Source organism: Tetrao urogallus (assembly GCF_951394365.1).
Source record: "Tetrao urogallus genome assembly, chromosome: 9".
Classification (NCBI taxonomy): Eukaryota; Metazoa; Chordata; class Aves; order Galliformes; family Phasianidae; genus Tetrao; species Tetrao urogallus.
In genome coordinates, this window is record NC_136822.1 from 13,066,512 (window position 1) to 13,089,398 (window position 22,887).

Here is a 22,887-nt window from a genome sequence, read left to right on the forward strand (position 1 = left end):
CCAGAAAAGCACGCAGAGGGGCAGAAGGAGGTGGTCAATAACAAAATACAATGGTTTATTGAACAAAATGGGGCAAGGCAATGTTCCCTTTACATTCAACGAACTCAGGAGTAAGAAGCAAAACATGCTACACACACACACGGACATGATACTTTGGTTAAATGTCATTCAGAAGTTCTATGCCAAACCTGATAAAATTAGAGAGTGAACAGTCAAAAATAAAATAGGCTTGCATAGACAGATTATTGTCAGTGCGCGATTTATACTTAAGGATTAGCTGTTGCAACACAGGGTACACTTGCAGCTCTGAGGAAGTTCAACTGCTCGACTACCTTATGGCCAACATTTAGATCCAACAGGCTGAAAGCTTACCCTGAAGAGCTAAATTAGACAACCGCAGCTTTTCTGAGGCAGTTAGCTATATTGCAGTGCACGGATGCAGCTGGAGACACACTGTGGAGTCTACTTAAGAGTGAACACTGATACAGTGAAACTTGTTTGCTGTGAAGTAGAAAATACTCATTTGTGTGCTGCTGTCCTCTGTAGGACTCTCCTATGATGAGCATCAGCTGTACAACTCCAGCCTTGCCCTGTGCCACCCCAAGAGCAGGTGGTGGCTGACGTTTGCAGCCCACAGGCTGAGGGCAGTGCAGCATCTCAGCACAGGACCTGTGTAGTGCAGCCTGTCTGGGGCATCGCAGTCCAAGTGGCACTTGTATGTAGCACAGGCATTACTGCACAGAAACGTGCTGCAGGACACGATTTAAGAGTACAGTAAACTGGAATATCTGCAGGTTTATGCCTGCTCTCCACAAGAAGAGATGAGCTGCCTGTAGAATGCACAATGCGAGGGGCACAGCTGTGCCTCACACTGTGCCCACACCCACCTCCCAAAGCAACTGCAAAACCACACATGGAGCTCCTTTAGAGCAGGGCGAGACCGGAACGATCCATTTGCTGGGGACAGATTATAGGGCGGATTAAACCTCAAAGTCACCCCCAAAAGGGGGCTCCTGCTGCAGCAGCATCCCTGGGCATCTCTGCCACAAACAGGACAGCAGAGAGCTGGGGTCAGCCCTGCTACAGGCTCTGCTTCATTTCCTATCGCAGCCAAACACAGCCTTGCAGCATCAGTGCTCCTGCCCTTCCTCACAGCAGCCATCTACTTGGGTGGCAGGTACCCAGGAGAACGTTCTTTGCAAGAACTGATGAGTTCTATGGGCTGGCTGCACTACGTGACAGAAGTGTAAACTAAGCAGGGGAATCCTCACACTGTCTCCAAAGTGCTCCCCTTATATATAAATTAGCAATCCACAGTTAGCTTGCATACAGGTTAATACGAATTAAAATAAAAACCTTGGTAATAAAAAATATAATATACACATTGATCAGTAAACTGAACGAATATCCTAGAATGTAACAGTGGCTGTAATTTGGCACAAAAAAAACCCCAAAAAACTCAAAGGTCTAGCACTGCAAAAAAAAAAATTCATTTTTTTTTCCTATATATGTTATGAAACTTGATTTAAAAACGGACAGGTGGGAATGCAAAGATACAAAAATACTGTACATACAAGATCCCTTTTATAGAGCAAAGCAGACTGCAGCATTTGTAACTTCTATCCTTCCTCCCTGAGAGGAGGAAATTCAATGATGAGACAATCCATCTATCCCTAACAGCTGATATTTTCCCACCCCCACTAAGTTCAAAAACATGAAATTCCTTAAAAAAAGATGAGATTAACCTGTTTGGTCTATTTCCATGATGATAACTGCTTCTCAGGAAGCTGTACAGTCCATGATTTAAGACAGTGTTTCATAGCAAGGTGACCCAGATCAGACTGCTGAAGACATTAAGTATCTCTGCAGGTAAGGCACGACCACTCGGGTTCACCCAACCTCTCTTCTGCGGATCATTGTGCTTCAGACGGAGGCAAGGAGGTGTTGAGAGCTCTTGCTGGTGAGATGTGCCTGCTGTGGAGATCAGGAAGTGCCAGGATTCCACAGTGATGGACTCTCCATGTTTCCTTGTTAATACAGATAGTAAGAAAGGTATGCAAGATCTGAATGCTCAGGGTAGGGGTCCCAGCTCCAACACGCTACTGAATTCAGAGCAAAACACAGCCAGAGCTACTGAGACTCAGCAAGAGAAGATGTACACATACAAAAAAGAAGTTACGTATTTTTCTGCCATGGAAATAGATATTGCTCTAGTCATTTCTTTTTTACGACGACAACTTCACTGTGTCCCTTTCCCAGGGGCACACATGCAAGGTGATGATTTTGTATCTGGTCTGTGCCACTCCATCTTGCTGACTCTCAGCAGAACTGAGGTGCTGAGCTCCAGGAAGATTTGGCTTCTTGTTCACCTCTAATCTTAGCTCTTCTTGAGCTCTTCAGTTGTGCCATGGACGTGGCTATTAAACATGCAGGGTGCAATTTTTGCATGAAGCTCTCTGTGTGAAGTCCAGAAGGCATGTCAGATGAGCAACTGCCCTCTTTATCCCCTATAAGCTTTTCTCAGTTATCAATCTTAGCATTTCTCCCTGTAGGTGTCAGCTCTCTTCTAGCAAAACCTCAAGGTCCTTCTTTTCACAAGGGCCATGGAAAAATAAAGCAGAAGCATAACAAGGGCCAGCAAATGAATAAAGGCAGGGAATAAGATTAAAAAGGAAAGCACTAAGGAAGGATACAGAACAAAGCAGCCCCAGAGCACTCAACACTCCCTGGAAGAATCCAAAGAAGCAGCAGACATTCCTGGGTCCTTCCCGCGAGCTCCCTCTTCTTGGTGCCATCACTGGACAGCACGGCTGGACTGAGGAGGCCACTAAGGAGATGCTGCAGCTTCACAGCCTAGGCACTGGGTCATTTTTTTTTGGACTTCACTCAGCTTCCAAATCAAATCAACCACAATTATCTTTCATATCATTTCCATTCAATCCCACTGAAGTCAACAATCTGGATGCTCAAAAGCATCTCTCCTGATTTAACAGGTCCTTCCTGTGCCAGCAGGCTCAGGGCCTTTGTGACTTTCCTGATTAGAAGAAAGAAGTTGCATCAGCCAAGCGCAGTGCAAGAAAGCCCATCACAGTTATCTCCAGAAGCCTAGGGAGGGCTGGATCCCTATTTAGTGGCTTCCCCCATGCCTTGCATAGAGGGTCACCACTTTCCCATGCAAAACGTGCACAAAGCACAACCGCTTTTATTTGGCAGGATTTTTCCCCATCAATTTTCATAAGCGCCCAGATGATACAAGCAGCAGGGATATTTGCAGGACTATTAGTACATAAAACCCTACCAGGCATCCATTTCACACACAGAGTAAATACACTCTGACGGCAACGAAGGGGAAAAATCCCACAGAAAAGGAAAAAAAAAAAAATGGCATTTTCAGCAGTAAAAATTTTGACTGTTACATGAAATACAAAAATAAACCTCTATAAAATAAAGTCACCACAAATGAGGTTGCCACATTGACCCAAGTTATCAAATAATAATAAAAAAACCTGTTTATGTTGTTTGTCTTTTTTTTTTTTTCCCCCGATCCCTTAAAAACAACATTAACACTTCTGAATGGACACAGATGGAACAAGAAGAGGGCACAAGGAAAGGGCAGTACAATCTAGCCACTGGCTGAGATATTTCCTGAGAAGAAAGAGCAAACAAGCAAGAGCTTGCAACTCACTTAAGGACTCGTGCAGGTAAGCAAGCCCACAGCCTGGAAGCAAGAGTATGGCTGCTGGTGCACAAAGAGTTACGTTGCAACATTTTTGGTTGGTGTACGCATGGAGCTGAGGGGTTACCTGGAACTTCACAGGTACAGAAATGGTGCCCACATCCCAGCAGGGGTAAGAGATGGAAGTCTGAGTTGTTGTTCCAGGCAAGGCAAGAGCTCGTCTGTGTTATTAAATGCGCCCTCGCAACTTATGTGAAAACAAGTTGCTTTGTATTCCTAGTGATTTGTCTCAGTAGCTATCCTAACCAAGGACAACAGCCAAAGTTAAAGCCTTTCAGCTGTCTACGGGCTTGGATTGTATGCTATTGCAAGAACAGAGAGCCATCATCTTCCCTGACTTCCTATCAGCGTTCCACGCCAGCATTTGCTCTCCACAAAGCTCCATAGAAGTGTCAGGCTCCTTTCCCAGACAGCTACGCAGGCCAGTGGTGAGGCTGAGCACAATCACAGCTCTGCCTCATCTTCTCAGCAAAGGCAGCAGCAGAACTGCAGCTGCCAGGAGAAGATGAAGAGTGTGGCAGGGCAGGCTCAGCGTTGTGCTATAAGCAAGTTGGGCAGTGAGGCACTGCAGCCAAGCTCAGCTGCCATGAACAAGACTGCCAAGTGAGTAACCTGTACTGGGTAGACAAACCAGTATCCAGCCACTCAGCTTTGCAGCTTAAAAATGCACTTGGCAAAAAAAAAAAAAAAAAAAAAAAAAAAAAAGTCAGCAAGACAAAAGAATTGGGATGACAGAAGGCAAGGGGACAAGGCTGCTTCTTACTGCAAGAGCAGGATGATTTTCAAAGAGTCGAGGGAAAACAAACCATCAAAAGAAGAAAAAGAAACAAGCACATGAGCAAATCTGCACAGAGGACTTAAAACTTGGAGATGCCACTGTGCCCTGGAGAGCAATAGTTTGATCCTGACCGGAGCTTGCCTGGTGTGCTGAACAGAGCAGAGTCAGAGAGCACACTTTCTGCACACTGTTTGGCACTCCATGGCTACCTCAAAGTGGCTTCTAACTGTAATCTTTGGATTTAATTCTCAGTGCCCATGTGGCCTCATGTTTGTAAGACATATTCATGTTCAGATATAAGCTACCATGCTCAAGTGATTCAGTAACTGAATTAGGAGTTACAGTAGTTCTTAACATGGTTTCTGTAGAATTCCTTGGCTTGCACCGCCTGGAAGCTCAAAGCAGGTGACCGCAGGGATCTCCTCGGGCATTTAAATTCATTTGCATGATTCTCCCCAACCCACAACTCACAGCTTCATCAACTCCCTGGCATGCCTTAAAAGCCATGCAAACAAAGGCTTAATTTCAATTGAAATAGTCTTTTCCTCCTAACTGTCCTATCCTATACTCTGAAGCTTGGTTGAATGCTCTAAACAAATTGCTGGGAACCCTAGAAATAAACACAGCAGTCAAGGAGTTTTATTCTGTAGGCAACTTCTTCCTCACCAGCCCCAGGTTCCTGTTTTGGATCGTGAACTTTGTGAGAATGCTCTCTCTTTTCTGCAAGCTAACACACCTGATTGCCTCCATTGCTAACCAGCAGCAGAAGAAATGCACATTCCCTCTTAGAACCCTTTGCTCAACCATCCTAACATGGAAAGGACATGCAATTAAGACGTTTTGCTGCACTGCCATGACCCAGCTCTTATCTTGAATTTTTCTCCCTCTTGTACGTGCATTTCTATTTGTGAAAGCTCCAGCCAAAGCTTAAAAATAAAAGGAAAGCCTGAAAGGAATATAAGAGGGAGCTGTTATTAGCTTGTTGATTCACACAGCTCACTGGTGGCTAGATTGTACGGCACTGCTTGACTGATCACATGTGAACAGAAAACTGAAATGAACAAACGTTCCTTACTAATATGATGACACTTAAAAAGGAGATCCTGAGAGTGGAAGGTGGATCCCCCAAAGGGTAAGGATTTGAGAAAGTTGCCTGGCAATTCCAGTAATGTTTGCTACAGAAGAGTCAGTACCAAAGCAAAGGCTAGCATAGTTTACTGCTTCCTACGGGAACCTGGAAAGCAGAACAGAAACAAAAAAACAATCAGTAAGGATAGATCCCAAGGAAGAAAATACAATGACCTGCAGTCATATTACTTGTACTGCCCTGCTGGCTGTCTGAATTGGTAAAGTCAAACATCAAAATGAGAATTGTACATTACTTTTCTGAAACTAAAGGAAGCATAGATCCACAAGACAGGCACTTATTGCTTCCAGGCTGTGAACAGCACTGCAGCCACATTTCAGTCTTACTAAAAAAAAAAAAAAAAAAAACACAGAATGAACATGGAGCTTACACTCTATATGAACTGCCATCAAATTCCAGCTCTTGTGCTCTATAACCATCAGTAAAGCTTTCCAAACTTCAAATTTAAGCTACAATCAGTGGAATTGGAAGCAATCTGAACCACTGAGTCAAACTCTGGCTGCACCTTTCTTCCCTCGGGGACTCCAGAGGTAACTCAGACAACTGGCATTCAGATTTCAAGAGCTGGAAGGAAGGTGATCCTAAATATACTGCACTGCTGCCAAACTTTTTCAGGAAATGAGCCAACAAAACAGTTGAGATGCAACAGGAACAAAACAAGCCTGTTCTCAGGACAAGCTTCTGTATCATCCCACTCACTCACCAGACAGGAGAGACTCTGAGGCTTTTTGTCATGTATTGAATTGTTTTATATTAGTGAGTCACCTAAAACCCATCACATCATTGTCCTGATGTTATTTCTCCTTCATTTGCTGCCTGAGTTTACAGTCATTTATCATTGAGAGATCATAGAGGACAAGCAAAGAGCACTCTGGCAAACTTGAGGCAAACCAATTCAGCTGTTTACTCTCTCAGCGAGCCAAGTGCCAAGGAAGTAAAGCTCAAACACTGAACGGCATCACCTATCTGTTGGGACAATAACATCCATTCTTCCTCTTTCAACTGCTCTGTCCTTCAGGCTAGTTAGCTGAAGAAAAAAGCCCACAGTAACCCTCATGCTGAGCCAGCTGCAGACTTGATCCTACCTTTAGGAGAGTGCTCAGGTTTGGAAAACTGGCGTAAGGGGCTGGGCTGGCTTGTGTAATACCGAGCGTGCTCAAAGTCATCGAGGAGAGGCTGTGATCTGCCAAGCATGAGAAAGGAAAGCAAAAAAAAGTACTTAAAAAAAAAAAAACAGTATAAAATTAAAAGGCACTGGATCATGGCAAAAAGGACATCTCATCTGTCTGAACTGTCCCTGCCAGTTTGATGCAAACCATGCCTGATCCGAGCTTTCCACTTGCAGGCCAGTTCCTCCATTACGAAATTTGATGCAAACCTCAAATGGAAACATTTCAAGTGTTTAACACGTGTCCTGTTCTCATCCCAGAGCATTCTAGTGGGATCTTGGTCTCCACCTGAACATCTTTGTTGTTTTTTTTTTTTGGAAATTAAACAAAAAGTTGTAAGGTGCTATCATGATTGGAAATCAAAACCGTCAAAGTCATTTCCAGCATCCAGTTCCACATCAGAAGCACCAGACCAAGGTTACAAAGAGATTCAGAAGATGCACAGCATTACAAGACGATCCCACAAGCTCAGGAATGAGGCTGTCTGAAGCACAACACACTCACTGCAATGGGGTGTTCCCACACAGCTACAGGAGCAGTGTACAGGGCTCAGCTGGGGAGCAAGGACACAAGGGAGCAGCTGTGTAAATGCAGTGTGATTATTCCTTCCTGCCCAGAAATGTCATTTGGTTTCACATTCCCGGCAGCTCTTTAACCCTCTTGATGCTTTTCTGCCATTTAACAAATGTCACTGCACAGGCTCATCAATCTCTGTCAGCTTCAGGCAGGAAGACCAATACGGCCAGATGCCATAAGCACAGAGAGTGACACACGTCGCCAAGCACTTCATGAGCTCTGTGTCAGACATCCCCTTCCCGTGCTAAGAGCTCTGCTCTCTGCCAAGCCCCTTATGAGTCAGGCTGCTCACCCCACAACTGCTCCCATGACTCAGCTCCTGAGCACCTTCCTGAATGTGTTTCTCCAGATCTACCAGCTGTACATTCAGCTCACCTTGAAGACTTATCACCTTTGTGTCGCTGAGTTTCAGGTCCTTCTTTTGACCTTGAGCGCGGGGACTCACTTGCATCATGCTGATGGGAAGAAGGGAAAGCAGTTCACATCTGTATGCCTTGCAAGACACCAGCCAGTTGCATCAAGACTGCCTCAGCTCCTTTTGTGCTCTGGTTATGCATGCTAACCATAACCAGACGTGTGCAAACAGGATTAGGACTAGTTTTCAGAAACTCGGCCTTGCTGAGCCAAACATAAGCTTTGCTCTAAATTCAGGACAGCACTGAGGGTCCCATCTGAAAACTGGGGTCAAGTGCATATGGTCTGCGTGTAAGAACTGCATGCAGCAGGGCTCATCACAAGGGACACAGCTGTGCTGCTGCAACTGCTCAAACATAGTAAGGAGTCCAAAAACATGAACTACCTTCAGCTGGCCCCAAGATTAACATAACACCCCTTTAGCACATTACTACGGCAGACTGAAATCTGTTTCTTATCTCCTTCCACAACAGCTAGCCAAAGTTCTGCAGCATAACTCACAAAAAACTTAACGTAGGCTTGATATACTCAATAGTTCGGTTACAGTGCCAATTTCATTATAAAGCAGTGACAACTGGAGCAGCTGCACTGTCCTTGTACCTGTGATGACCAAAGAGAACCAGCTACTGCTGTTATTGCTCCAGCCAGGACTTCAACATAGGGAATGCTCTGTCTGCAAAGTAGCTGAATAACAGGCAACAGGACCCTTCTCACACAAGGGTCTGTCTGGTTCCTCCTGGCCATATGTTACATTCTCACCACCCTCTAGAACAACATTTCAGCATTTCATTTGTGAGGCCTCCTGAAGCTTGACGTACCTTCCAGTCTTGATCATTTCTCTTTCTTTCAAAGGAAGACTTTTCTTTCTCCCTCCCTTTCTTGAAAGCCTTTTTTTCCTCTGCCATCAAGAGACGAGCAATCTCCTGAAAGGGAAAACAGAGTGTCAGAAGGTTTTATTGCTCTTGAGGGTTTGAGCTGCTTATATCCTTTTCTTTGCTATGTCAAATGGGTGCAAAGCCAGGATTACTGAAATCTGCGATCAGGAATCAAATGCCAGAGAAGAAGTGAAATGGACTACATGCATCATGCCCAGAGGGTCCCCTGATTCACCTGGCTTGTGTTAGCAGGGCCTTTCTGCCCTTTGTTTCTTTTCCTTCAATGCTGAGTTCATCTTGCAGCATCTCTGAGAACCCCCTAAGAGGGTTCAGCTAGAAGAGATGCTCTTCTGCAGCCACATAGCTCCTTCCTTTGTCACAGCTGCAATAGGCAGCACAACTCCCTGCTTGGCTAACCTGAACACAAACATGAAAACCAGCCAGAAATAGACCTCACTAGAAGCCTGAACTTTCTCTACACGAAGGGAGATGGACAATTGGAGGGTCAGAGAGGACAGGTGGAGTTCAGCAGTTTCCACGAGTACAGGAATACTACGACCATTTAGCTTCTTACCTCATCTTGGGCCACTTGAGCTGCCATCTGATCTGCTTGGTTGGCCTTGAAAAAAGGAAAAGAAACAAAACAGTAATATCTCCGAATTATTCAGATACATCAACCTATTGGACAAGGCACGTAAGTTTCCCTAGGAATGCACTACCATCCTCTTCAAACATACTGAATCAGTTCAACTCAATACCAAAGTGGCATTTCAGCAGAGTTTAGTCCCCACCTATCTGCCAAGACGCTCCATAATCCATAAATGTCCACTCTACCACTCTCTTCCAAGATACTGGGCTGTCTCACTTCTCAGTTCAGCACACTGTTTACAGGCCATCTTCACTTGCCTGAAAGCATTTATTTAATACCACACTCTGCTTCTACCATTTAGTTTTCAAGAGTGAAATTCGGGATAAAAGACTCTACTGGCTAGACAGAAGCTTTCACTCCACAAGCAGCCATGGGAGGCAGAGATGACCATCAGAACACAGCAACAAGACCTGAGGCCTAAGTCACAGTCAAATGCAAAAGGTTTGCAGATTCAAGTTATCGTTGATGGGTACCTTAATTTCTTTAATGTGACCAATACATTCTCTCTACTCACCAGGAGCTCTTCCTCTTGCAGTTTCCGAGCAATCTCTGCATCAGACAGTTCCTGTTCCCTTCGGGGTTTGTCGTAAATGGTTTGCTTTGTCCCCCTCAACTTAGTTCCTACGGAATTGAGAGAGAAGAATCAACTCATCTATTCCCTGAATGCTTCAGAGAAAGGAAATCCCCACCATTTTCTCAGCCATCTGCAAAGCTTCCACTCAGGGGGCCCACAAACCACTACAGCATATCTGCCAAGCAAACATTTTGAGAACACTTTAGCTAAGGTGCAGCATGCACCTTAGAGTGAGGTTTTTCTATATGTACAGTTACACTCCATTTTATATAACAAAGGTAACTGTATGACAGAAAAGCCATGACTCTTGCTGCAGCTTTTGCTGGCATGGTGATGATACCAAAGGAATCAGATCTTTTACTCTGTCAATTCAAGCTGGCAAAACTCAACAGCAGAGAGCAGCCTGATGTGTTTGCTACAAGCACAGCAGAGTTCAGAAACACTCCAGAGCAACATGGGCTGCAAAAGGTGTCTGGGACAGATTCACACAAGGTTTCTGACAGTTTTGTTCTTTGGTCTGACACATGGATTTTGCAATACACAGTTAGAAAACACGTAAACATTTGTGGAGTTCATACATGGTTCAGGCCTTGCAGTGCTGCAAGGTACACAGGTTTTTGTTTTGTTCTTAATACTTATTTCAAAGATAATGTTTTCGTTTTGGTTTTAATTTTCATTTCCAAGTTAAACCACCCGCAAGCATTTTAATGTACTGCATTTTGTATCCCTCCATAGTCTATTTGCAATAGACACTACCAAAGGAGTCCTGCTACATCTCTGTTACAAAATGCATGATCTCATTCACATACAATGAATGCCTTCCCCTTCCAACTGCAGTTGGAACTGTAATGCTCAGCAATCTCAGACATTTAAATGAGCTTCTGCTTTATATCCGAAATATACCACTACACAGATGTCTGTGTTTCTTCCATTCCAAACTCAGGAAATAAGCCTCATCCCCATCCTCCTGTTTACACATTGATTGCAAATACATGTTACATCCTGGTGGGCCACATACCAATTTTCTGATCAGGTGAGAGCGAGGAGAAAAAAAAAAGACATTTTTAGAGGTCAGTAGGTTACCTTCTGTGCATTTATCAAACTACCATCATACCTGATGGTGCATCCCAAATACTTCAAACTACAGTAGGGACAGAGACTTCAGTCATCGATCCAGAATCAAAACATGGAACAGGTATTAAAAAGTGATACATAGGGTATTTTTGCTTTTTCGTTTCCCTTAAGTCAACTGACCAATGAACTTAAGCCCACAGCACTCCTCTTGCAACTTTGAGCATAAAAAGAAACCTTTCAGTAGTTCTGGAGGTTCCAGTTAAGCATACAGCGTGGCCTTTCAGGAACAGTTTGATCAATCCAAGCTGGAAAGAGCTGCAGTCACAAACCAGCAAAGGAACTCCAGCAAAAAGCACCAGCTTGGTCAGAGTTAAAATACAGAGACTGCTTTCAAGGCCATGGTAAATACAGCCTTTATTTCCACGCTGGAATAAATAGCCCATACACCATCGCCCCTATGAAGAACAAAACTGAATTTCCAGGAATTGTTCACCAAACAGCCAGAGACTGGGCTTGCCTTACACACAGACTGGTGCCAGTCTTCATATGCTCGGAAAGCAATAAGTGTTACTTCCACATCACTTCTGCCCACTTTCAGGGAGCACAAAGATCAGCCTGATTCCCACAGGACAAGGATAAGAGCTTCCAGCTATTTGGACTTGGTGTCAGTGTGATCAGAAACTGAGTCACTCGGGCCCGTGTTGTATGATAGCTCAGTTAACATCTTCCACTGCCCTAAAGAAAAGTTTTGCATGAGGAACAAAGAACAATGCTCCTGGCACCTCTGCAGACAGACATGCATCATCTCACCCACCTCATTCAGGTGAGGACCAGATGCAGAGCCTGAAGCATGAGTTACCCACCCTGTGACAGGCATAGATTCAAGCCTCTGAACTCCTACTTTCACTAAGAAACCAGTCCTTACTCCGATGAGGTTAAAAAGCAGTAAGATGTATCTTGATTTTTGAAGGTCAACACTCCCCTGGAACTATTTAACAGAAACTACAGACCACAGAAAAATCTACTTGTACAGAATCTGATGAAAACCTCATCTTTACTTTTGCAAGCTTCTCAATGGAAACTGGGAGGAAGCTGCTGGCTTGTTAGGCTTAAGCAAACTGTCCTCATTTATGGCCTTGTATCTTACATCAAATCCCATTCCTGTGATAAAGAACCACAGCACAAAGCATCTCAATGCAAATTCAAAAGGGAATTCTAACACAAGATAAAGGGTACCATTTCCAACAATACCTTCTTACCTATCCTCTTTGATGCCATGGGGACACATCAGGAAATAAACAGTGAGAGTCTTAGTGGCTAAGATGAATCTCATTAAACAGAGGAGAAACCAAGGCAGGATTCACCAGGTACACACTGCAGACTGATATTGGAGATTGTCTTCAAAAGAAAACCCCAGTTTCAGATAAGAGATCTGGCAATCAAAGGTCCATCCTCACGCACACGTATACCTTCCCCATCACTTGGTTACCTGAGTCTTTCCGGCAGTCTCCAACCTCTTCCTGGCTCACAGTGTGTGGGGATGGGGAAGGTCTCCTGTGTCCTGCCCTTTTGCAGTCTCTCTCCTCACCCCTCCTGTGATCTTTCTGGGATTTGGACTCCTGGAGTTTGCCCTCATGCTCCATCCCATGAGAAGAGTGGCCTCGATAGCGGGATTTGCGGTTCTCATGGTGCACCAGCTGGCTGCCGCCCCGACGCCAGGTCTCCTGCTCAGCCTCCAGTTCCACATCAAGAACAGGAAGGTGCTTTGCTCCATCTCGCCTCGTCGGCTTTCTACTGCACCGTGCCTGCTCTGCGAGTCCACGCTCTGACTCCAGGTCGAGACTGAGAGGTCTCCAAGACTTCTCCCTGCCAGGTGTGCTCCTGTCCTGCAGTTCCCAGTTGTCAGTGTGCTCGCCAGCACCATCATCAGCCTCTCTTTCCAGGACAAGGCTGGGAGGTCTCCCAGACCCACCGTGGCTGGCAGATTTGCACCCCTGCCGATGGCTATTGGTGGCCTCACTTGGTTGAGGAGACCTACTGTGATCCTCCAGTGGGGCATACCTGTGCTGGGAGGCACTGGGGGATAAAGGTGAGCGTGCTTTTCGGTGCTCTCTCTGTCGGTGCGTGCGCCTATCGTCACCACGCGCCCTGCGAGGCTCAGAAACCTGCTCCCTGCGATCAGCCCGGAGGTGCTCTGAGCAGCAGGGGAGGGACAAACAAGGAGCTGGTTAGTGACACGGGGCTAATGGGAGCTCAGTGAGGCCAGAATCACAGTCCGAATCAAGGAGAAGCTGGAAACAGAGGTAAAGCACAGAGCAGCTGGGAAGAAATGAATGGGGACATAATGTTCCACAAAATGCTACAGCAGAGAGTGGAATGGGGGCTCTGCTTACATCAGGGTAACACAGGAGGCAGTGGGGTTAGAGCAGAAAGCACAGTCGCAGCCCAAAAGCATGCCTGAACATGTCCTAAGGTGAGGACAAACCAATAAAGAGATTAAGGATTTTTACTGATTCCATTAGGGCTGCAGAACAGAGCAGAGCAACCCATCTCCTGGTGATCTGTCTCTGCTGTGGGACATGGCATTCTCAGGAGGCAAGGCTGGGGAAGCAACAGGAGCTTAAGGCCAGGAGACTCCAAGCAGAGACTCAGGTTGGATCTTGGTTTATGAGCATTCACACCTCACACTGGCTTTAACTACACGGCTGTTCACCAGAAATAAAAGCCTCACCTTTATGGGCAAAGACCCACAGCAAGTGGGAAGAAGAAAAAGAGCTGGGATGGAATTGATTTTTCTTTATATTTAAAGAGAAAGATGACAGATAGCTACTGCATCCACATACTTTCCACCACAAACTGTCACCTGATGCTCCTGAAGTCACAGGAGTTTCAGGCTATTCATCGCATAAACAGAAGTTTGGCTTGACTGCAGAGAGGGCTACAGCAGCTTAAGGGCAGGATAAGTTTTTGCAGCAACCAAGCTCCTGACCTCAGCAGCAGAACTGGAAAAAGCCGCCTACTCAGCAGCTTAGTGTGGCTGTTTCCTCTGTGCTTTCCAAAAAGCAGGTGGAAATTTTTCTTTGCTTTTAGTTTCAGTAATAAAGCAGTCACAACTGTACGGATGCAGAAGTCTGAGTGTATATAATCTGTTCATCTATTTCATTTCTAATCAACCTATTTGCTGAGAAAGAAATCAATGCACTGAGTGAACCGTTATCTCCCCAGCAGCTTTCAAAGCAAATGTGTACTGCTGCAGAAAAAATCCCTTCAAGCAGAGGCTGATTTGAAACAGAAACATACAAAGAAAAGTGTAAGATTTTCCTGCTGCATTGCTAGGAGTTTTTATAGCATCTGAAAACATATAATAGATTTCCCAGCACCTTCTGTCTTAACAAATACCTTTGCCTTCTCTACAATCATCCAGATTTCAGAACTAAGAAAACAAACCAAAAAACTTAATGTTCCCTTCAAGTCATACTATCCAGAAAAATACCTTCTTCTGAGCCAGCAAAAATAGAGCCTACTGAAAACCTATCTTGAAAACAAATGGGTTCTGTTTGTGTGACTTTCAGAATAACCACAGCAGCTCCTGTTAGCTGGTAGGTTTTCGTGTTCAGTTTTAGACTGTTAGCACGGCTTAAAGAGAGACATCCAGTGCAACAATTTAAGTGACTTACTGAACAACGTGCACCAGAATCTGAAGGTAAGAGTCATAAATGGTTTTTCGTTGATTTCTGAATGATATTAACAGAGGCCTAAGAATGAATTCATTTTGCCATTTAGGGAAAGCTTGATGATTTGGCAGAATAGAAAAGGAGATTATGCAAGAGTAAAGTATGGCTGGGTTACGAAAGGTTTGGTGCAGGAAACACAATCATGCCAGACAGCCCAGGCAGGAAATTTGCTTTTTGGTTATCTCAAGGCTATTAACTCCTCAGCAGGCACTGGTTTCCACAGCACCTTCTGCGGGAGCCAAGTAAACACTCTTTAGGTCCTGGTGTTATTCTCTCAAGCAGCATGTGACTAAGCTAATAGTGAAATATTTTTCATGGCACGGACACTTCTGGTAGGAACTCTGCTTTCTTTCATGTTTATTTTTCCACTTCTTAAAGGCTTGGTTTGCTCTGGAGCAATAACCCTAATCCACACTCCTCCTGGATGGGGTAAGTTTTTATTTGGTCAAGGCAGACTAAATTCCAAACAAAGCAAGGGCTTTTCTTTTGTGTTTAAGTTCACAGGTAATGAGGACAAAACAAACAAAGAATGATGAAACCTCATCAAATGGTGCCCAAGTATTTAAAGACCTTTAATTAAAGTGCTAGACAATCCAGACATCCAAAACCATTTCAGTCCCTTCTAGTTTTAAGGAACAAGGATCAAGAGCCGCAATACAACCAACAGGCAATAAATCCTTCTAGCACACTCCCAAAACTACAGATTACAGCAGGGAGAAAAATTAGACCCCCAAAACACCCTGCTCTCCAAATCTGTAGCAATCAAAGTGCAGAGTCACAGGCTTCTTTCTGTCAGCTGCACTGTTACAAAAATCCATCCTGTGGTACCATCTCTGCCTGGCAACACTATTGCCTCTACTGTAATTTTTCCAGGGACTTGACCCATTTAATTCTGAAACAAACTGTGGGTTGGCTATAGAACTCTCAGACCAAAGTCTTTCCAGCTTTGCACACATAACAGAACTGGTGGCCATAAAGTTTTCACCTAGTTACTGCTGTGCACTTTGTGCTGTGCATTTCCTTGGCCCTCCTTGAGCTTCTACTCAAATGCAACTACAATACTTTGCCTGAGTTCAGATGAAAATATTTAAAATGGCCAGCAGTATGGATGTTAAGGAGAGAAATAAGAGATTTGATTTCCACCTTCATAATCTGCTGATCAAAAGCAACCCATCTCTTCCCCACCACATTTTCTAAGATAGAACACAAGAGCCACCACCAGTGCATAGCAAAGCAAACACCACACTGCTCCATAATTAAACACACACAGATTTTCCCCTCTCAATTTAAAGAAAGTTCACATTTGATTGCAAAAGACGTCCAGAAGAAAACAACACAGCGCTGAGTCGTATCTTCTTCATAAAATGCAGTCCCAGAGGATAATCATAGCAAAGATTCTGGGGAGATGATCTTGTTATTCAGTAAGTCATTCAAAGCAGTTGTGCTAATTTTTGGACTTGGATACATACCTGAATGGATTATTTTTTTGTTTGAAAAGCTGTTCCATGAACCAGCAATTGCTTCTGTATGCAAGTAGCAGTGCCAGCACCACAGATGAGCACATACATTCAAACAGAAACAGTTTTAAGTACGGAATTACATCTGCATTTCTCTTCTGCACAGCTGTGGCACCATATAGAAATAGCTGACTTACCCATACTCTCAGCTATTGTTTTTTCCTCCACAAATAATTTCTGACTTTAGAATAAAGTCAGATCCTGACCCTGGAAATTCATGCAGTGCTACAGTACAGAATGCAGGACTGAACGCAAGTAAGGAAAATCACCCTAACAAACTACCCAGATCACCAGTTTCACCTACAGCACCATGATCTTGATCCCTTTTACAAGCAGAAACTTACCTCCATTTTCTGAATAATAGCTATCCTCATAGACTTTGTGTCCCTGGGATTCTGGGTGGTGCTTCTTGCGCTTTTTTTCTTCCTGCAATTCTTTCTGTTGTAGGAGACGGGCAATGTCCTGCAGAGATGGAGGAAAACCATTACCTTCCCCACAAAACATATCCAGATGGTTCTTATTAGACCACAATTATAAAAATCCTCATAGTTTTATTTTTTAAGACAACACTGACAGGGTTACTCTTGCATTCAAACCATGGACTGGACGGGGCTTCCAGCTTAGCGGCTGATAAGAGGCAATATCAGCAACTAGCACACGACCCGCCACTGAGCCTACCCAACAACCTGCAGGTTCCTAATCCATCTATATGCAAGTCTACTAAGTAGTAACTGCCAAAAAGTGGTAGGAGGGATTTCCTGAGCAACCTTAGGCTTTCAACAACACCTTTGAGGCTCACACAACTAGTGGTAGCCAAGAAAAAACACAGCAGCACAGACTGTCCCAAGCTGACAGCACTTCTGACTGAAAGCAGTTCCCAGACCAAGACTGGAACTTGCTTCAAACAGGATTTAATTTATAGGTTTCATAGCATGACAAGCAGAGAGATGCATCAATTTGACAGAGGTTGAAGGAAAAGAAAAATCAAATGGGACGTTAGGAAAGAAGAGCTACACACAGCACAGGAGTGCAGTGGGGACTGTAGGCCATTTATCTTGTTGCTGATTTGGTAGATAGGCAATCAAAGAGCAGCACTCCATTTTCTTAATCGGTTTTCCTTCAAGATGACTAATGGTGCAACAAGGCCTAGCAACAGTCAATAGCTCTTTGGGGCTTCCTCACTTGGGGCCTGATCTGAAGCTAGGAAGAGAAGCTGGAAGATACCAGCTGGACAGCCTTACCCTTGGATGATATTCATCTAAGCGTCCACTCAGAATGTACATGACAGGTAGGAAAAACAACAGTGAAATGCATAGTCAGAGCTGAAACTCTCCAAAAGCAAAGCAAGCACTGGAGGGCAATGGATGAATGTTCAAATACCAATTATTATTTCAGTATTCAGATCATATTTGTACGGCAACAAGCTTTGTTAAGGACCTGAGGATACCAGGCTCGTTCCTAAAAAAAAAAAGTATTTCCCTTTGGCAAGTTTAAACTCTAACAAGAGGAGCAAGTCTGTAAACGCATGGGCTTAAACATATTATCCCAACGACTGAGACAGTTCAGGACTTGCAAATTTGCATAAGCCATTAACTTAGTGCCATTACTGGGTACTTTATTTTAAAACCCTGCACATCTGGCTGGATATGCCTGAACACTGGGAAATACCACATACCTTCATGTGTGACAAATTCAGGACAAATCTGACACATGCCCAATACCAGCATAATTCAGCATTTCTTGCAAGATAGGTGAACAGATACAATACTGAGGGCCACAGGAGTGGTTCTGACAGGATCCCCACTCTGCCACCCGACAAACCCCTTAGGCACTGCACAGCCCCACATCAGCACAGAAGCCCACCCAAAAGAAGTAACACTGGGGACCATAGAAGGACAGCAGGACTGATTCAAGCCCTCCTATTGCAAAGTCAGGCAGTATTGCTTCACCTTCAGTATTTATCTGCAGCCTAACCCAGCACATATCTGCTTCAGCCACACTCCAGAACTACCTATGAACCAACAGGAAGAGAAGGAATATTTGTGGCTTTTCCTCATCACATTGAGTTATAATCATCTGAAGACTGCTCCCAGCATCCAAAGATAATCAGTAGGCTAGTTTGAGATGTTGCAGGGACTTGCTGTCAGACTGCTGACATCCCAGAAGCCCTCTGCTTAAACCTGTGCAGCTGCAATACTGCTGTCAGCAGAAGCTTCGCTTCTCCTTCATTTTTGTCAGGAAAATAAGAGAGATGGTCACATTTACAGCATAAATCCTTTAGCCAGTGCTCCTCTCTCTCCCACTGCATGATCCTCTTGGATGTTTCTCCATCTTTCTGGCCAGTCTTTCTGTACTTGTTTGGATTTAATGGTACTAGAAGCAAATGAAGTCTTGAACAAGCAAACTGAAGTTAGCTAAAGACAAATTAGTTCTAGCTCTTCCAAGAAATAGCCTTGTGTTTAAATGCTTCCCATAGAGAAAATGCCACTAGCTGCCTCTTCAGCACTGTAAAACTACCTGAATTTCTCAGGGACCTACCTGCAATCAAATACAGGGACACACTCCAAGCTCATATACATGTTCCTCCAATCCAGGACTTTCTGGACACCCCAGGAAGGCCTACTATTATTTGCCCTCTTTGTTAGCATGGCATTAGCATCAACCCTCGCAGGCTACAAATGTATCTGACACGTGTAATAGGGCTCCCTGAAATCTCTGTGCATGCTGATAATCCATGAAGATCAGTACTGAGAGCAGGCAACGCGGCTTCTGCAGCTAATAACCAAGAAATGCCTGCACTAAAATGGCTGATAAAGTAGCTCTGCCATCTTCCAAAGTTACCTCATCTTTTTCCTCTTGCCTGCGTCGCTGCTCTGCTTCAAAAACCAGCTTCACTTGTATTTCCTGAGCAATCTCTGAGTCCTGCCGTTCCCTAGAAGAGAAGGAAACAAGGATCGTAAGTACCTAAAATCATAGACATCAGTCTGGAAAGAGGGATAAAAAGAACTAAAAGCAGCTATTCAATTCACACAGAAGAGTTATTATTCCTCAGCAATAGTGCAGAGCCCATGAATTCTCACCAGAGACCAGGACTCCCTGTACTTAATGATTTAGAAAATCGATCCCAAACCTTCCATGATCAAAGTACAAAGATGAGAAAACAAACTCATAGGCAGTTTGCTAAGAAAGGAGATAGGAACAATAAGATAAAGCAGGCCAAGGAAGTACATAGGAGTCTCTGCAAACAGCAGTCTAACGCTGCTGAGGAGCACTTGTATGTGTGGTGCCAATGGAAGAGTTTAGGGGTAAGGTTAATACAAGCATTTCTGGATTTCTGAATGAGAAATGCTGCTGAGGTGGGATGAGATGCAAAAGCAGAAGCAGAGTCAGTAGGAAAAACAGCAGTGTGCATCAGAATGAGGGATGGGAAGCAATCATCACAGCACCACACAGGACTATATTAACTGGAGAACAGAAAAACAGTAATTGTGACATGAAATGTCATACTTCCATGAGTTTCATCTGGGTGGATAGACTAGGAAAGATGTATTTGTGGAATGTCATGCAGAAAGCATCTGAAAGAATTGTGCAGTGCTCAGCTACAAGCTCTGATGCCCAACAAACAGGCCTGAATGATAGCCAAGGTTCTTTGGGACAATCCAGAACAGGGCTGGGGGATTTGAGAATGAAGATTAAGAGCTCTCTCTTTCAGGACTGTTGAAATTGAGTCACTGACTGCTCCAAACAGGTCAGAGGGGAAAAAAATGACAGGAAAAAAGGAAAAAATAAAATCTATCAATCTAAATGTATCTCTGCAGTTGCAAATGCTAAAAGGTAAGGCACAGGAGACAGGAATGAGAATAGCAACTGGCAGAGATTGCTTTATCAGGATACAATCTTTCAAAGAATATGCTGGCAGTGATCAGATAGGTGATGGGAGGACAACCAAGAGCATATTATGGAAGTCAGGCAAATATTTCAAGAGAAGCAGGTTCAGCTACATGAAAGCTGCACAAGGTAGGCTGGAGCACCTGTTCTTGTCTTGAGGAAGGATCAGGGTTTAAATGACCTGGCACACTTGGAGGCAATAGACTAAAATGCAGCAAAACTGAGAGAACTGGCATTGCTGGAGCAATCAATGGCATGACAGTGGCTTGTTTTATAGATGAAGAACAATAGAAGTGCAAGGAGTTGGTTAGGTGGCGTAGGGTGGGACACTGCAAGAAGTGCATTAGAGGAGAAATGTCACCAAGAAACATCTGATCTGTCAGAGATAAAAATAAAAAAAGGAACACGAAACACATGAAAGGAAAAAAAAAGCTTTTTTTAATTTATGTCAATTGCCCCTCAGAAACAGATCTACAGTTGGGTACTGTGTGTTATTCATGCTTCCTCTTCCTTCTCCAAACACACAAGAACCCCATGTCCACGTCACAATGTGATGTTTCCTTCCCTTTCCTGGACCATGTTTGTAAACATTTGCTCACATTCATAAATCGACCCAGGCCTAGAGACATCCTAGAAGGCTCTCATGAATTTGTGTGTGCAGTTATTGATAGGGCAAACAATTTCAGACATCAGTTTCTTTCATCCCTATAAGAGAACTCGTATCTGGCAAGTGTGTATGTTTGTGTTGCACCTGACAGCAGAGAAATCTATTTAGAAGCACACAGGTCAAACATAGTTTGTAAACCTGCTCTATAAAAAGGGAATATTGGCAAACCTGGAACAGGAAACCAGTACCAAGCAAAAAGACAACTGAACATGCAAACCCTAGAAGCATATTGTCAGTGTGCATAAAATACTACATCTTTTACGAGGCCAATCTCAGATTACACGGATTCATGTAAGAAAATAAATTAGAAAGGTCAAACACATCAATGTGTTTGAGTCTGCAGTCCCTCCTGACACCTGCAAACAAAGCTAAGGTGATGAGTTCACTGGCACCAGCTAATTGCTGAATGCTTAAAATCCATCTTTCTCAGACAAGCACAAGACAAACAGCTAACTGTCTTCCAGAACCAAGGCAACAAGGTCACTGCCTCCCCATTCACAACAAAGAATACCAAAAGTAATGCACAAGCAGAAGTGCTTTCTTGTTCCTGATGACATGCATCCTGCGGTACTCCATATCAAGCTCTTTCAAAACCACTGAACAGAGACAAAGGATTGGATTTTGTCTTTTCTTGATGCTCAGTGGTAATTAAATCCTGAGACTTGATTAGTTATTTAACATAGGCCAGTGTTTCAACTTGACTTGAACGTAAGCAAAAAGGTTAAAGAACTTGGACAGCATTGCTTGTCCTCTAGTTTCTTTACTGTGAATTCAATGGCTTTAGTCTCCAGCAATCAGCCAGAGCAATATGAACATCCCCACCTCCAAACCTCACACCGAGGTGCCCTTCATGCCCACACAGCCAGCAGTGTTACTGTCAAGGAAACACCAGCTTAGAGAACAATAAAAAAAATAAAGGCACTGATTAGAAAGCTGCCATTCACACAGGCTGGAGCAAGTAATTGTTGCCAGATGAGAAACAACAAAAGGGTTTAAGGGAAATGTTCAAAGGAGCTGTAACAGAATCATTATGGCACTGGGAACAAAACAAGGAAAGAGCATCTCTTTACAGTATTTCAGTTATTTTAGCAGCCCTGCTACTATGCTTGACAGCATCCAGGCTGCTCGGCTAAATGTGAGAGATGCTTTTAAAGAAGCAGGAGTACTAGCAGAGTTCTGAGCTTCCCCGAATTCTTCAAGGGAAAGAATAAGCAAGAATAGACATGTTTTCTTTGCCTTTCAGATCTCCAGGGGAAAAAAAAAAAAAAAAAAAACTCTTAAGTTTGAAGAGCTTTTTTTGTTATGCTTCTTGTCTCTAAGGAGACCACCCAGTTCAGCCTCTTCACCCCTCTGTCACCTTGCAGGGTCAGGCCGTCCTAGGCCATAGAGCACACAGCAGCAGTGGGGGTCGTTGTGTTGCCAGAACTCACTGATCTTGCACAACGAAGAGACAGTGGGAATGTACTGAGAATTAAGGAAGACGCAGATCCAGTTACAAAAGGAAGCCTCCAACTTTTTTTTTTTTTTTTTTTTTTTTTTAAAAAAAACGAAAGCAACGAAAACTATTCTTGCAGAGCCCAGGCTTTCAGGAGTAGAACTGCTGCTGACACAATGTTCTGCGTCAGCAGTTCTGCCTGTAACTTGGCTCACAAAGTTAGCAAATCCCATTTTGTGAAGTCCTACAGCAGTAAAATTGTTTGCAGTTCCCAGCAAGTAGCAAAAAGGAATCATCTCTGTCATACAAAGTTAATTTTTAAGTTGCCATTTACAGGCTCACATCTCTAATTGCTAACAAAGCTATTGAAATAAAACAAACTTCAGAGATGCACACATACTGTCTGCATGTGCTAGTACCATTAAGTATAGTGGCTGACTTGCCACAGCCTTGAAATCTTTTATGAACAGCTCCTTTGAAGCTGTATCACACACATCTGCAGCACAGAGCTCTTCCACTGCATCACTCTCTGCCAGATGAACCCCGCAGGGTTTGTGATTCACCACCGACTGTATCTGGCGGGTGGCATCACAGAGCAAGACAAGCTAGGATGCATTTCCCAGCTGCTGCGCTGCATTCTGCTTTGCAGACCTT

The 22,887-nt window shown here is 43.9% G+C and overlaps 1 protein-coding gene across 1 annotated transcript in view; it reads right to left on the reverse strand.

Annotated features, from left to right (window-relative positions):
• Positions 1 to 5,728: 5,728 nt before the first annotated feature.
• Positions 5,729 to 22,887, reverse strand: part of CCDC50 (coiled-coil domain containing 50) — a gene marked incomplete at both ends in the record, with an annotated part of 33,305 nt that continues 16,146 nt past the window's right edge. Inside the window, 9 exons of the mRNA XM_079539937.1 lie at positions 5,729 to 5,748; positions 6,747 to 6,844; positions 7,782 to 7,861; positions 8,639 to 8,743; positions 9,270 to 9,314; positions 9,859 to 9,965; positions 12,482 to 13,186; positions 16,588 to 16,705; positions 19,085 to 19,175. Coding sequence (XP_079396063.1) covers positions 5,729 to 5,748; positions 6,747 to 6,844; positions 7,782 to 7,861; positions 8,639 to 8,743; positions 9,270 to 9,314; positions 9,859 to 9,965; positions 12,482 to 13,186; positions 16,588 to 16,705; positions 19,085 to 19,175 — 1,369 coding nt within the window. The remainder of the gene's footprint in view (positions 5,749 to 6,746; positions 6,845 to 7,781; positions 7,862 to 8,638; positions 8,744 to 9,269; positions 9,315 to 9,858; positions 9,966 to 12,481; positions 13,187 to 16,587; positions 16,706 to 19,084; positions 19,176 to 22,887) is intronic.